This window comes from Bombus terrestris, chromosome 11, assembly GCF_910591885.1.
Source record: "Bombus terrestris chromosome 11, iyBomTerr1.2, whole genome shotgun sequence".
In the NCBI taxonomy this organism is placed as follows: Eukaryota; Metazoa; Arthropoda; class Insecta; order Hymenoptera; family Apidae; genus Bombus; species Bombus terrestris.
The window spans coordinates 13,798,510-13,814,329 of NC_063279.1; the positions used below are offsets into that span (position 1 = coordinate 13,798,510).

At 35.4% G+C, this 15,820-nt stretch overlaps 1 protein-coding gene across 2 annotated transcripts in view; it reads left to right on the top strand.

Moving 5' to 3' along the window:
• The window catches only part of LOC100644491 (furin-like protease 2), a 414,191-nt gene that overhangs the window by 5,079 nt on the left and 393,292 nt on the right, over positions 1–15,820 (top strand). For both annotated transcript variants that reach the window (XM_012313541.3, XM_003398861.4), the window contains exon 2: positions 3,384–3,958. In XM_012313541.3, the coding sequence (XP_012168931.1) occupies positions 3,764–3,958 (195 nt within the window). In that variant the 5' untranslated portion in view covers positions 3,384–3,763. The remainder of the gene's footprint in view (positions 1–3,383; positions 3,959–15,820) is intronic.

Here is a 15,820-nt window from a genome sequence, read left to right on the forward strand (position 1 = left end):
ATTGCAAATCTCATGCTGTCTACGGTCCTTGAACCATCGTAAGCATTCTCCCCCACTTTTTTGTCCTTGTGACGCAACCAATATGTTGTTTAACACGTTCACTGTGGATTTTGGTTTCATTTGAAAACTGCTCGCAATTATATGCGAGTGTAATATTCGATGTTTCGAAGATAGCTACTTCCGGGAAAATGTTAGATATTCATTAAAAAGAACATTTAATCATCAGAGGATTTGAATTAACATCGAGTATTTTTATATTCATTCGCGAAAAAATAAAAACAAAACGCAAGTGTTTGGTAGGTGGCCCAAGATTTTTACACAAGATTGTATAAACTAGCCTAGGATGAATATGAAAATACTATGGCTCGTTAAATGCCGGAGGGTTAAAAGATTTTTCATCGTTCGTTTCTCCAACGATGATGAAATTCCTCTATAAAGCACAGTGTATGACAGGATGATATACATAGCGCTATAAAAGATAAATATGTGAGATAGAATACACGAGAATGAACCTGTCGCACGATAAATACCCGAAAAATGTGGCTAGAGTTCAGACAAAAACCACTTACAAGCAGTTTAAAGAAGAAATGAGAAGATACGAAGAACTGCGGTGGTTAATAGACGAATTACGAGTGCTAACGTATTTTAACAAACATAAGTCGGCGCTTTTTTCACTATATGTGAACTCACTCAATGTGAAATAGGAAGCAAAAAGCAAAGATACACGGAGAAATATTTCATAAATGTTCATATTTGAACTTGAATAAAAATTTTCCGCTAAGAAGAGATTTTCGCAAGAAAAAGTATCGGACGAATATTTCATTGCTTTTTTCCTTCTCGATTTCTTCGCTAAGCTTTCTTCTTCTTTATTCTTCACTCGTGTTCTTTACACGCTATTTAAATTCGATCGTCGAAAGAATTTTGCTGGTGCTCGGTTTTGCGCGAACAATCCTTTCGTAGAATTCTATTTTGCTGCTGCGAATGGGAAGAACATTGCCGGTGGTTAATTGCTAGAAAATTGGTAGATTCTATTCGAACGGTTGGCGACGTCGTTCCCTTCTTTGTGTGGCATTCGCGGAATCACGAGACGCTTATCAATCCTGGTTAATCGTTCCGCAATCTTGTCTCCCGATTGAACTCATTATCAAGTCATTGCATTTTACGCGAAATTCCTGTGTATTATGTGCGTTCTGCAGATTCTCGTAGCTTCGAGTTTTTCAAAAATAGATAAAACTAGTTCTTTTAATATTTGAAAGTTCGAACCTACCTGAAACGTATTGGAGTTCGATAACCATGTTTGAAGTAATCTGTGCTATACGCTATTACACGTGTAACGTTATTTTTCAGAAATTTTCGAAAGAATAAAATGGCAAACATTGTAGATTTTCTCTTGTAGATTGGTATTGTGCGGGTTAAAAATATCTGAATCTTGACGTCATCGACGCCAAGCATAACGCTAAGTTCTGTCAGTGATCCGATTATGTACTGGTTAAGTAACGCTCTGGTTATTGGTTCGTTGGTACGGTTCAACGTTTGTTCCTCAAAGTTACATGGTATTTGTTTAAACCTTGCTTGTTCGTTTGGCTTGTACGAATAGGAGTGTGTATCTGACAGGTATAATATTTAGTGGTAGAAACCGTAGTAAATAAGGAACATGGAAAGCTGATCATATTCGTTAGTCGGCATTAGTATGTTGTGTCTATAAAAAGTATCTTGATGCTTAACGTTACGTACGAAGGCATCATACGTGGCATCGTGAGAGTTCTTGTCAATTCTGATGGGTAAAAGTGACTCGACTGCAATTTCTCTTCTTATATAATGCTTAAAAGCGACAGTCAGGTGTTAGTTTTTCATGGTTTTTTATTTTGATGAAAACTTTCGTTCTCATGTTTGATGTACAGTGATCTAATTTCCATTAGAGACATAAATCATTTGCATATATTCGATCGAATATTCATATTTTGAAATTTATCCTACAAAAACAGGTTCATACGGACAGGATTATTAAAAGAATATTTACAAGCGGGAAATTTAAATTTTAGTGAGGTTCCGCACCAGGGTTTGATATGTTTGCACAATGTTTTTTTTCGCTGCAAATGAAAAATGGTTTTCGGATGTGTAGCATCGGCTTCAGTGGACTGCGACATATGTAGATTGCGGCATTTATAAAATGCGTGTGGATAGTATCTATAGCAAAACTCCAATATTTCCAGCAGTTATACAAAACCAATTTTCCTCTGTAAGGTGTGATTTTCCAAAAAAACTCGTTTTTTTTTTTTTAAACAGGGAATAACGTATTAAATTCATATTCTGATATTGAATATACGCCATTCATCAATTATTGGTACACACTTTATTTGCTATAGTATCTTCTTATTTATTAACCGATTAGATCCAATCAGTTAGGTTGGTATATTAAATTTTGTATCATTTATTAGTAGGTTTCATATAACTAGAATTTAATGCTATGAAAATGGAATGTATATGATAACACACTGTCGTATATTGGAAAGTAAAGGCACATGCCAATGGCCAATAATTTTTGCAGCCACTTGTGTTAGTATTATAGGTATTTACGACCAATAATTTTTTCAATCATTTCTCTCATGAAACTACACACACTTTTGGTATTCCACGCGTGCTGTCTTTCAAATTCTAATATCCGAATATTCGGATACCCTGTTTGTGATAATTCACCCGTTATCATGTCGCGTCTCTCTATTCCGATTCTATGGAGATACACAGAATCCAGGGAGTTTCATGGATGACTTTAATATAGTTTTCGAAATCCTTCGAAGGACGCTCTCTGCTCTGTACGTGGCAAAAGAGAACGTGGGCGGGAGGAGCCGAGACCATCGTGGAAGCGCTTGATTTTATCGAGCCTTTTCTTGTATGTCTTTTGCGACGACACGAGTGAAGTACAAGGAAACATTTTATTGGTTTTCAATTTTTAAATTGCTGTTCCGTTCGTGGTTCTTTTGCGCGATCGTTTTAAATGCATTGTAATTTAAGCGCTGACCGCCGTGTTTTGTTACAGGCTACTACAACATTCCTGTTATACGAGCTTCTCTCAGGAAAGTTTATTTAGACGTTTCAACAAAACAGGAAGACTTTTAATGTTATATCAAAATTTTTGTATATACCTGATATTGAAACGTGAAGTCGCGCATAAAAATTCTTTCATATTTTTATTAATTAAGCTTCAGAAATGTCGATATAAAATTCAGCATGTGTACAAAACTCGGGGAGGATCTTTTTGATAATAATTAACATCGTTAAACCGCAAACATCCCGATGACATCCTTCTGGCGTCGTGACTTGAATGCTGGTCACTTTTTTTTCAATCGTACTATTAATTCTCTCTCTCTATTTCTTGGTTGCAGATAAGAACAGCAACGACCGAAGAATTCAGAGTCGAGATCGTTCCGTTAGTGTCGTGTCGCGCGTCACCATTTTGACGTATTCAACGTCTTTTTTTTTTCTCTTTATCCTTTTCCTTCGTGTCATTCGGATGCGGTGAAACATTCGTGGCAATGGTATACGGAAATTAAGTGAAGATTCTCCACTCCCGCTGGATTTCACGGAAATTTAATATTCTCGAATTGCGTATTCTGCTCGCGGATCCTCGACGTTTGAAAATATTATAGTTTCGATAGGCGAATCGGAATTCGTAACGCGAAGTAACGGGGTAAAAAAAGTAAAGAAGTACGCGGTGTTTAAAGAATAGTAGTATAACATATCTTGTCCATTCGGCGACGACGAGATGATCATCGTTCAGGGCGGTTCGTTGTGCGTGTTGTTAGTGGTGTTGATCGGTGCTCTGTTGGTAAAGTCGGAACCTGGACCACGGTCGCGACCTACGCCGATTTTCAGCAACCAGTTCGCAGTTTACATTCCGGATGGACCGGATGTCGCCGCAGAAATTGCCGCCAAGTATGGTTTCGACAACTATGGACAGGTGAGTCTCGATCTTTCTTTTTATATCTCGCCGTTAGCATGCTAAAATGGAATGATTGACTTTTCTTATGGGATGAGTGGCAAACCACATTGATCAGCTCCATAAATCGAAGACCAGAAAAGGGTGATGATGTTGCGAGCACTATCTCTCAAGTAGCCATTTACCTCGAAATTTGTAACTATTTTTGGAGAATTGAACATCAATCGAGTATTTGTTTAGTGAAATGAGAAAGCTACTGCTTAATATTCTAATTAACTTTTACATCTGTTTGACAAATTTTACTGTAACGGACGCGATACAATTTAAAATCAATTTTCGTTTGTCGACTTAATGGCTTTTGTAAATTGTATTTCCATTGAACACGAAATGAACAACAAATTGAGAATGCATTTCTTTCTCAATATTTTATATATAGCGCTGTTTAATAATATTTTGGAGATTTCAAACATCACGCATTGGCGAGACAGATTTAAAATCAAGATATAAACGAAAAACGCGATTATCAATGGAGCTCTTTGAGAGACTTTATCTTGGTCGTCGTCTTTCAGTCACTTCAGTTCAAGCGGTCTCGATTAACTACATAATTTAAGCCCATTATTCGTGCGTGTTCAACTCAGCACGATTCAAAAACGCCACGATCTAAATTCATTACAAAAGTTTTGCGGTTATCGCCACGGATTGACATAGTTTTGATAACAGGTTTCAGGTTTTACTTTCGCGTGTTTCCAACTCGATGCTCGTGTTGTTTCGACTATTAAAAAAACTTATAGGACACTTTGGCTATTTCACAATTAAAAGTTTTTCTGGTAGTTACGCGTTACGCAGATTGCGATAAAAACAATCTTTCTCGTGATAACGTTCGAGCTCTAGAAGTTTTATCGTGGCTTGTTTCACGATTCGCGTGTACCAATGTGAAAAATGAAACCAAGTTCAATATGTACTTAGAAATTTTAATGAAATTCAATACCAAAGGTTACTAATACTAATCCCAAGATATTTCTTACCTATGTGTGCGGTTCGAGTTTTCGTTAAATTTCAAAAATCTGTAAACAACTATTCAGATACTTGAACAAATTCTTACGTCTTCAAATTTCTCTTTCAAACTAAAAAAATCCCAACTTTCGAATTTTCGAATACTCGAGTTTCATTAAATATTAAATATGTAATAACACATAATCCGTATTATGAACGCAATATAACATCGTGAAGCCCTTACATTATTATCGTGCTTGTGATTTCATAATTTCCATTCATTCTATTTATAGTTGATGTTATATGTTTCCAATGATAAACTCTTTCTATCGGTAGTTATCAGGAGATGCTAGGGAATAGTGCGTATAGCATTGCTCAATTTTGAGAATGTGTTCTGTTCGCCGCTATTGTTCCAAAGTAGTTATTGTAATAGTGTGGAAGTAGTCCCGTGGGAGGAATTAAGAGGAATGGCTCGTTACACGGTTCTCAGAGACTTGGCGTATCGGTATTCGATAGTTTATTAACCTTGACCATCGAACTTACTTTAATCACCTGCACTTTTCTGCCAACTCTAATTATTCATCTTAATGCTGTTGAATAATCCATGACAGTCGAGGATCCCTTCATACGATTTACCTTCTCTTTACTTTATATTATTCATTCTTATTCCAAGTCTTACTACGAATCAGTTAATCGCTTCTTAAATATTATTTTTATCGCTTGAAATAATCTGTGCATTAAGAAATCGTCTATTTATTAACCGTGTAACCTTCGTTATTCTCTTGCGCCAACTTTATAAAGAAACTTTCGAAACTTTTTCAAACACAACGAAACAAAATTGTCAGTTAAATTTTATCCATAAAATTGCCGTGAAACTAAACTATAGCGCTGGTGAATGTACATCGACCAACGCAACGCAAGCAGCAACTTTAAACTTCGGATTAGTTAAGGTCAGACATCAGTTTGTTAAATGGAGCGGATAGGGCGAAGGCATAAAAACTTGTGCCGATAATTATTCCAAGGGAAGGACACTAATTACCTGCATTAGCTAGATCAAGGTTTAAAATACGGCTAGTTAAATACAGTTATAGCGAACTTTCATTATTAACCATTATGCACTTCCAAACAACAAACATTTTTCTTCTCCTATTTTACGAATAATATATCTCGCCATTCAGAAAATATATAATACATTTCGGTCGTTTCGTTTTCGCACAGAACAGAATACAATGCGAAAGCATTTAGTACCGAGAGGACTTGGAAAATTCGTTTCTCTATTTTTTCGAGACACCCTATACGATACATACTTTTACCACAAAAAGTAATAGCATTTTTACACGCGGGTGTAATGGACGCGTGCTATCACCGGATCACAGTGTCCTTTCCACGAGCGTTTCGCAAAGTATCGTTCGCGGCCCTCGATGACGATCGCATCGAAAAAATTTTACAGCTGCTTCAAACCAGGCCGCTGTGCGAACCGGAACGGTTATCGCCACCTAAAAGTCTCATGATCCTCAAACTATATATCACGTTTAGCTTCCATATAGCTACTACAAATTTCACGATTTGCATTCCCGATCCAAGCTTTTGCGATCGTTAAACTGTATACAATTTGTTGCTGAATGTTCTCTATAATACTTGATTTGAGTATTAAAAATCCTCTTTCGCAACAGTACAGCTTATTCGGTGGAATAACGATATAACGTAGAAATAACGACTTTAGGAAAATCGAGTTTGAACGTTTTAATCGTTATAATCGTTGCAATTTTGTAAGAACGTCTCATTAACTCTGATATTCGAGTTTCGCAACAGTGGTAATAAAATTTCAAGACGTAAAAGTGCGACACATATAATACAATTCATGAAACGTATCTAAAAGTGTTCGAATACTTTCGTCCGCCTGTATAGCGTGTAGCTATGTATAGAGTGTGCGAATTTCACGATCTGCATTCGTGATTCTGACTTTTGTGACCGTCAAACTGCGTTCGTTTGCGGCTACACTTTTATGCAGCCACTGGACGCCGCATCCCTTTTCGTTGTTCGATTGGGAAAAAATTCATCGTGTCAACTATCAGGGGAGATATTTCGTGACTCCAACTAATTTGCGACCCTTGTTATGCCAACAACTGAATAAAAAACCATTGGAATTAAGTTTACTGCTGGCATGAATTGCGTCCGATATTTTCCACCGCTCGTATCTTCGTCCATTTGTCAAGGTTTTTGGATGTTTCGCTATTCAATTTTTCGCTGCTGTATACCGGGCCAATCAGTCTGTATTTTGTGTATTTTTCTGCGTGCAGCACCTGTATTTAATGGAGAAAAATATACATTTCTAGAAAACGTATCTGTGGTAGGTATGTATTTTCTATAATCTGATGTTACGATAATATATAATGACATAATACGAATTCTTAATAATTAGCTCTATATTATTGATTATAGGTGTTATTATTATACCTCTATTATTATAGGTGTTACCTATATTATTTATAGCATTTCGATAATTATAAGTCGATTTTGTCCTAAAAATTTAAGTTAAAAATTTTAATTTAATTAATGATCTTAGACTGTGTAGTTTGTGATTGGAGGAAAATCATAAAACAAAGATTCAAATGATCAGTAAGAGAATTAAATGCAAAATCAAATATCGCGACGAAGTAAAATTGACGTAGATACATATACAGAAAAATTTATATTTTGATATCGTAATTCAAATTAAAATTAAATTTTATCATGATTAATCCTTGCCACTATTTAACCTGTGGTCGATATATAAATGTAATTCCACGTTACAAGACAACGAATTAATAATGTCTGAATTATTCATATCTCTGCTAGCAGTAGACGTTGAATTTTCATTATGCCTCCAGCGTAGTAAATATTAATATCTACAATTTCCACGCACTCAGGTAACCAAACCACCGGTACTATCCGCAAATAGTATTACGTTTACTATCATTTATTATTACTATCCTTACTATTATCCTCTCGATAAACCGAAAACCTTAATCTTCTATGTTCCCAAATAGGAGCATTAAACATTTCGCATTCGATATGCCAAATAATATACGAATAAAATAACATCATGTTTTGCCATACTGTTGATGATTAAAATTTAGAGTAACCATCTGTATCTTCGTTTATTTAATTTCGAAAAAACTTCTACATACATTTTTAAATCGATTTCTTTGTTCAGTATAATCATTCTAATCGTATTTCATTACAATGCTAATGAAATTTCAAAATGTTTCATACGTTTCATACAATATGTGGATGGAAAGTTACCAATGCTAAATATTGAAGCAGTTTCGCTCTATTATGTGCCTAAATCTTCGTGGAACCACGATAATTTCCGCGTTTTCCACGACTCCTCGCGGCGTTTGGTGGAATTTCCATCATCTCGACTGGTAGAACCTGCACACAGGCTACATTTCTCCAGCAGCCAAAGTTTTTATCTCACCAGGGATGACGTACGGTTAAAGTATCCTTTCTCTCTATTTCTCTAGGTGCTCCGCTTCTTTTCGGAGCGTTTTATCGGCGCGATTCTTTTCCATGTTGAACTGCGCGATAGGTTGGCGAACAAAAGAGCGAAACAAAAGGGCGAAAAAAGAGCGGAGGAGTATCGAAGAGGTAGAAGAACGGTGTGTTGTTGGGACGTAAATGCGTCATGAGATGGAAGTTTATTACCAGTTTCTGGCAAATGCGGCTTCTATTTGTTTCGGATGCATCGCGATCATTGCAACGAGCTATGTTTGCGCTCGCGGTTCAACTATTTTTTTTCCCATTTGTTCTCCGTTCTTGAGTTTTTCGTCGTAAATATCCAAATGTATCCTAGATGGCCTTTTTTTGCATTCGTGTGCTTTGTTGCAGATAGAAAGTTTGCAGCTTTTTCACTTGTTGTAAGACGCACCTAGCTTCGAATAATAATTTGATTCGTGTGTTTGATTGTTCAAAACTACGCCGGATTCCACTGATAGATGAAATTTTTTTCTCTCTTGAAAAATCTACAACTAGATAGATGATCACAGTCCAAAGGATGCTTATATACAATTTCAATGATTGTGCTTTTTCGATTCGTTTTTAATTGTCAAGTGTTCACCCGTAAAACTCACGAACACACATTGTTAAACAATAATCGATATGAAATATTTATTCTTAAGAGTCATTCATACTAGGAAATTTTCAAAGCGAAATTTCCGACACTCGCGTCATGGATTTTAAACATTCAGTTTCGAATGGCTACCGCGTAATCGTCAGTCAGCTTGAAAAATGGTGGACGGATGCAGGAATTAACGCGAAAGCGTGTTAAATGTAGGTTTCTTTGATCGCGCGCTGCGTGGTTTTGCTCTCGGTGAAATTTCGTCACATTTTATCGTTAGTGATTTGACTCACCCTTTTTTTTGTATTCCGCGGTATTTATTTTGCGCAGTTTTGAGGTCAACGAGTTTTGTGTTATGTGACTCGTTTCGACGATTGACGACTCTTTTGGGGCAACGATATCGATAGTTTGCTGCTTTTTAACGTTTAGGTCGTTTGTCTTTCGTTCAGAAATTGTTGCGATTTTACGATTGATGTGTTCGTTACAAATCGTGAGTGTAAGAACGACATTTTTACGATAAACAATCGATTTATTATCGTAAGACGGCTGGAAGAAGCATTTTTCTTTCAGAAATAAAAAGTAAAGCTTGAAAGTAATAGAAAAATATTATTTTATCTTTTATAAGTTAATTCAACTGGTTAATTCAATTAATAACTAGCAAACTAGCTAACAAATAACTTACAAAAATACAATGATAAATATCATGGTATGTTGTATCGTTTTAATCGATAACAATCATGTTTGCATTCTTTATTCCGCGTTTGCATTAAATTTCCGTTTATTTATGTTATTCTATACTCACGGCGGAGAAAACGGAAACGAAATGAAATTGGTATTCACGATCGTCGATTTGTATTCAAGCTTTCATTTTATTGTTCCTTCTAAAAGACAAAAGATGAACGATTTACATTGATCGTCAAAGACTTCTGATGATTCACGAGTTTCCACGTTACAATGGAATTGTTTCCTTTGAATCTCTAAACTTTATATCATCAGATTTATGGAAATTCGAAGTCGAAACGTTTGTGGATATACAGAATGCAATTAGACGAATATAAAGATTGTATCCAGCGTTTCATTCATGCAAATTTCTCTTCCATTTGACGGTATGGTAATAAGTAAATGTGTACTATAAAAGCTACGGTCCATCTACATTTTGTTCTACGTAAGTTTTATCCTTCTTAAACTCTGTTGTATTAAATAATGAGAAACATTCGAGGTTCTATGGATCACGAACGTTGCCTAGTAACTTTGCCCGTTACTTGCTCGATCCTTCTTTGTCTATCGTAGCAAAAGGAGCTGTGGACAGCTCTCTAGATGGGAGAGGTCTATCTAGAAGGCATTGGATATCTACAATCACCGTATCGAATATGGTGGGGAATCGATTTAAACGTGTTTTGATGGTCGTTGTTGCTATATAGGACGTTGGTACGGCAATGTGTCTCGTTTGCTCCAGAAAAGTTCACTCGTGGATGTAATATTAAGGCGAGGCCGTTCAGAGAAAGGATTTCGTGTTTCTCACGTGTGGGTGCCGCCCAGGTATCTCGGCATACCTATTTGTCTACATTTCTCTTTTATGCTACGCTTTATAAGACCCTTCTCCTCCATCTAATCGATATTATTAGGGAAATTTTATGAATCTTACAAAGTTCTTTATATTATGAATTTACTATTTTTCTAGTTAGAGGATTTAAACTTCAATCGAGCAAAATCAAATTTGTAAATTACAGGTTCCTACGTGTTATATAAAAGATCATTTATCGTCTATCGTTTTATCTTTCTACAAATGCAAATTCAACGTAAAGGGAGAGACGGTTATTTTTCTAAGCAACAATGACGAACATGTTCAAACGTGCTCGAATATAAACTTAAATACTGGCACTTTTCGAGTGAAATTCAATAGTTAGAATAGCATTACCCAGGGGATAACCCAATAAGCCAAAGTGCAGGTACTTCGCGTCGAGAGCGAGAGTCGAACTGCGCAACCATTGCGAAACTGTTCCTCCGAGTCGAGTTTTAAGGAAAAGAAAACGAAGGAAACCGGAAGGCGATACAGACTATATGGTTCCTGCGACCATTTCAAACACTAAAATAATTTCGTCCGAATTACACGCGGATGTTTTACAATCGCCTTGAGACTAATGGTAAACAGTTGTTCGTACGCGTGGCTGGCGAACAGAAAATAATAGAAAAATGTAACGTGACATTTCCTAGCGTGGAAAATGTAATAACTTTCCGAAGAAGCTTCACGTCGACGAGTATTTACTACGGCGATGACAACTTGGTAGGTTTTGGAAGCTTACAGAATTCAATTCACAAAAGGTACAAAGAACAACCGCTTTTACGTTAATAACTCTAAGATCGTAAATTTTTAATTATGCCATTGTTGCAACAGACGAGAGACGTAAAGACATCATTTTATAAATTTTTTGCTAATTTTTAAAGAAACTGGAGCATGATCATACCGTTTATGATTGGAAATGTTCTTTTTAGATTTTGAATGGATTTGACATTTAACCTATGAATGACTATCTTGAAATTTGATACGCATAATTCCTATACCATAGAGTTTATGGTCTATAGTATAGACATAGACCATAGGCCACAGGATCTAATAACGACCCTGGGTCAGGGAATTCGATATAGATAACATCGACATTATGGAACTCGATAGTCACAACTTTGTGATTACGGAACCTGATACAAAGAACGCAAATGCTATAGAACTATATATGTATAGCTACGTCGAAGATCGTACAGTATTTTAGTATTTAGTATTTTAGTACAGTATTTTAGTAGAGAAATTCGAGTATAACGAAGAACAATATAAAAGGTGTTCTCAAACTGATAATGAAATTCGGAAGCTGGTGAATCGATGCACGTAAAAAAGAATAAATCGAAAGTGTACACATAATGATATCTTTCTGTAGGAATCTTCTTTTTTGAATAAACTGGCGTTGGATCATGACATTAACATTAGAAATTTGTTTACAAGTTGTATATATTATGTAATAGCATTCGAACATTATCGAAACTGGTTTGATATCAGCATAATCGTGCATAGAGCATCATCGAAACAGGTTTCGGATTGAAGAACTTTACACATATACCTCTGAATTCATTAAAGTCCAATATACGCTTTCTTTAATTTATACAATTTTATAATCGATAATATAACGAGTTATTTCGAAATTTTAATCCTAGCATCTCGTGTAGATAAATTCAAGTTCGTTAGAATCCGATTTCTACAGGGCGTTTTTTTTAATTGGAAACGGTAGAATATTTCAGGAGGGATTAAAGTTATCAAAGAAATGTTTTAACAAAAGTTGTTTGGTTCGAAAGGGGACATCGCATTACGCAAATTGGTTTTTTTTGCATGTCGAGCAATAGAGAAGATTTAAAAGCGACGTCATTTTTTTAAATGGAATCGTATATCTCTTAATATATTGATCGATCCATCTCGGAATTTTCTATAAAAAATATTCATCTATTTATACCAAAAAAAGTATTAGATTATCAAATATTTTATCTTTAATTTGCCAAATCGAACGATTTAACGACGCGCAGCGGTATTATTGTGTTTACGTTGTCTTTGTCTTCCACACCTTAAATTTTACAAATTGAAGTTAAAATACCTGCTAAACTAGTAGTTTCTCAACACAAATAGACTAATAGGGAATGTCAAAATGGATCGATTAATGTATTAGGTTGTCCGTAAAGTGTCTTTCTTTCGCAAACGTGTTTTTTCAACAGTGCACCTTCATACAAACGTGAAACCAAGTCTGTGAAATGTCGCGGTGTTTATCTCAACAGAACAAAATGGAACGTACGCAATTCGACAAAATAATATAAAACGAAAAACGTTGTGCGTCTATTATTTCCTTATAAAACGAAAGAAACTTTTCGAATAACATAATATTATCTACATTAAACCTAATGCCTTAATTTCTCTTTCTTATATCAATTAAAAATGATTATTGAAAATGACTTAGGTTGGTTTATATAAAAGTATACAAAAGGATGCCCATAGCGGAATGGAATGTAATCGCAATGTAAATTGAACCGAAGTATATTGCCAATATTTCGGAAACTAAAGCCGAGCGACGGTAACATACAAGGAAAAGTTGTTCGGAGCGTTGATTTTGACAACGTATTTCAAGATTTTTGAAATTCTTGAGATCGTCCGCTTTGTAAATAATTGTCGATTAATCTTCTACGATACGAAGGTTTCTCGCCAAAAATTTACGTTTTACTTTCAATCGTACATGTGCGTCTATTATTTTCTCATAAAACGAAAGAAACTTTTCGGACAACTTAATATTAAAAAATATATGGTTCCATACAAAAAATAAACCTGGCTTCATAATCTCCCCTGCTACTGAACCTGAAAAAAATAATTTACACCATTATAAACAACTTTTGTTAAAACATTTTTTGATAACTTTAATTCGTCGTGAGATATTCCACCGTTTCCAGCTAAACGAAATACCCATAAACGTTCACAAATTGTTCCGTCTTCAAGACTTATATTTCTTAAACAACAAAATACTACCGCGAATCTCTATATTTTCACGAATCTCAATTTTCTATAACACATCCTCAAGGGTTATAATAATACTCCACGTTTCCAAAGTTTCGGACATTATATCAAACAATTTCCGAATTATTATTAGTATTATTTTTCAAAATAATCGATGTCTGGCTCTGTGACTATTGTGCTCTAAAACGCAAATAATCTACTTGTAAGTTAAATAATCAAATATTTTTATTATAAATATTTTAATATATTAATATAAATACTTATTATTTAAGTAGATTAATAACTACTTCCGTATTTAATTGTATTTTTATATCCTATTACACTTGTACATGTTCGTAGGCTTATGTACTGTTACCTACACACATATTCGCGTTAGCTATAATTAGCTACCCTTGTTAGTTAGTTATTTAATTTTCGTTGACTGACAATAAGCCAAACTCGGACTGGTTATCGTCGCCAATTTCTACCTCTCGTGGATAGCATAAAAGAGTCCAATTGGAAACATAAAACGAAATAAAACGGATTTCTGGCGTATTTCACCAAAAGAAATCGGTATACTTAAATATGTTACGTATAAAGAAATACGCAATATGGTACGGATAGTTTCTTCGCAGGTAGAGACGCAGAGGAGATCTAGAGGTCAATTTTATCATTTTTTTTTAAATTGGGTGTCCAATTCTTTCCGCTGGATCTCGATAGAACAGAGAATTCAGAGTATAAAAGTACTAAGGACGCATAAGATTTTCGACAAGAAGAAAGAATTGGGAAGCGGTGATTTATATTTTCTGGTCGACTGCTCCGATGGTGTCGATGTTCGTGAGAAGTTGGGGCCTGGTAGGTTGAAAAATGTTTTTATTTCGTCGTTGGGGAAAAGTGGAGACCGCGAAGAGAAGGTGTTCACCCTTGGCTTGGAGGTGGATACGCCATATAGGTGCCGGATGTCGGATTTATGCCTGCTTGACAATTTCCGCGAATCGTTTCACCTCGACAGACCGAGGAAAATCAGTTTTCTTCCACACGAAAATGTCAGGATAGCCGACATGGAAATACTTGACTTTCCCTCGAGTTTTGCCTCGACTCCTCTTTCCTTTCTCTGTTTCGAATCTCCTTTCTATTTCCTGCGAATTAACGTCGTAATTTTATCCGATTACGAGCATTTTAATGGCGAATCATTGTTGTTTTTGGTCTTGGAAAAAATCTACAGCTGGTTTTAAATAAATTTGTATACATCTATGGGAAATTTCAAGCGCAAAAATCCATGGAATATATAAAATACTCAGTGTATTATACTTGTTGTAATAACTTCATTTTATGAATAAAAAGCCAGTTCGAAATTTTCAGTTTCTGCACTAGTACGAAATAGGTACAGGATATCACGCAACAAAGTCTGATTAGAAGTATGCAAAATTGAATTAGTTGCGCTTATTAAAAAATAGAAGGGAGCAATATTTTTATAATATTTCCTCGTTAGTAAAGAACTTATTACAATATCTTGCTGTTTTAAGCTTGATTGCGACATAGTTAAAAGATTGCAAAGAAATTGGAAATCCTATTATGTGTACAGCAACGCCCAGAATTTTAATTTCAGTATAAAAGCTAGTGCGTATTTGTGTGCACGTGTACAACCGCAATACCATGAAATAGCGTGATGCAGTTAAAAATAATATCGTTACGCTTTCCTGTGTAAAATCATGGTATCGCGTTATGCCACGATTTTATCGGGAAAAAATTCTCGGCCAGCTTGTGAACTGCGCCGATATCACTGTTACCGAGTACATAATCGCTATAGTTTGCGGTTTGTAGAAACGAAAATTCGTAATTAGTTTAAACCAATGGCTCAATTTTTAATGTTTCCACATTTTTCTTCGTTCATTTTTATCCTTCTTATTCATTGAAAAACATATGTTTTCTATGTTTCTTAATTTTTCTCAGTTTTCGTGTTACATACTTGATGGTTTAATATGAAACAGTTGAAAGGGCGATGATTAATAGTTCATTACAGTTTTGTTATTCAAAACATTTTGCATTCTCCCGTTACACGGGATTCTACTGTATATCGTAGTACACAAGGCATTCTAGAAAATGAATCGTCAGACGCAATCATTTTCACATTTCACCCACGTCTACAAATAAACAAACATTGACGAACTACTATTCGGGAATCCCGTTACCGCTCGAACGTCATCTTACCGTCGAACAGAAATTTCAGCGTGGACTCTCGAGCAGAAACTCGTCACGTGGCTGTGCGTCT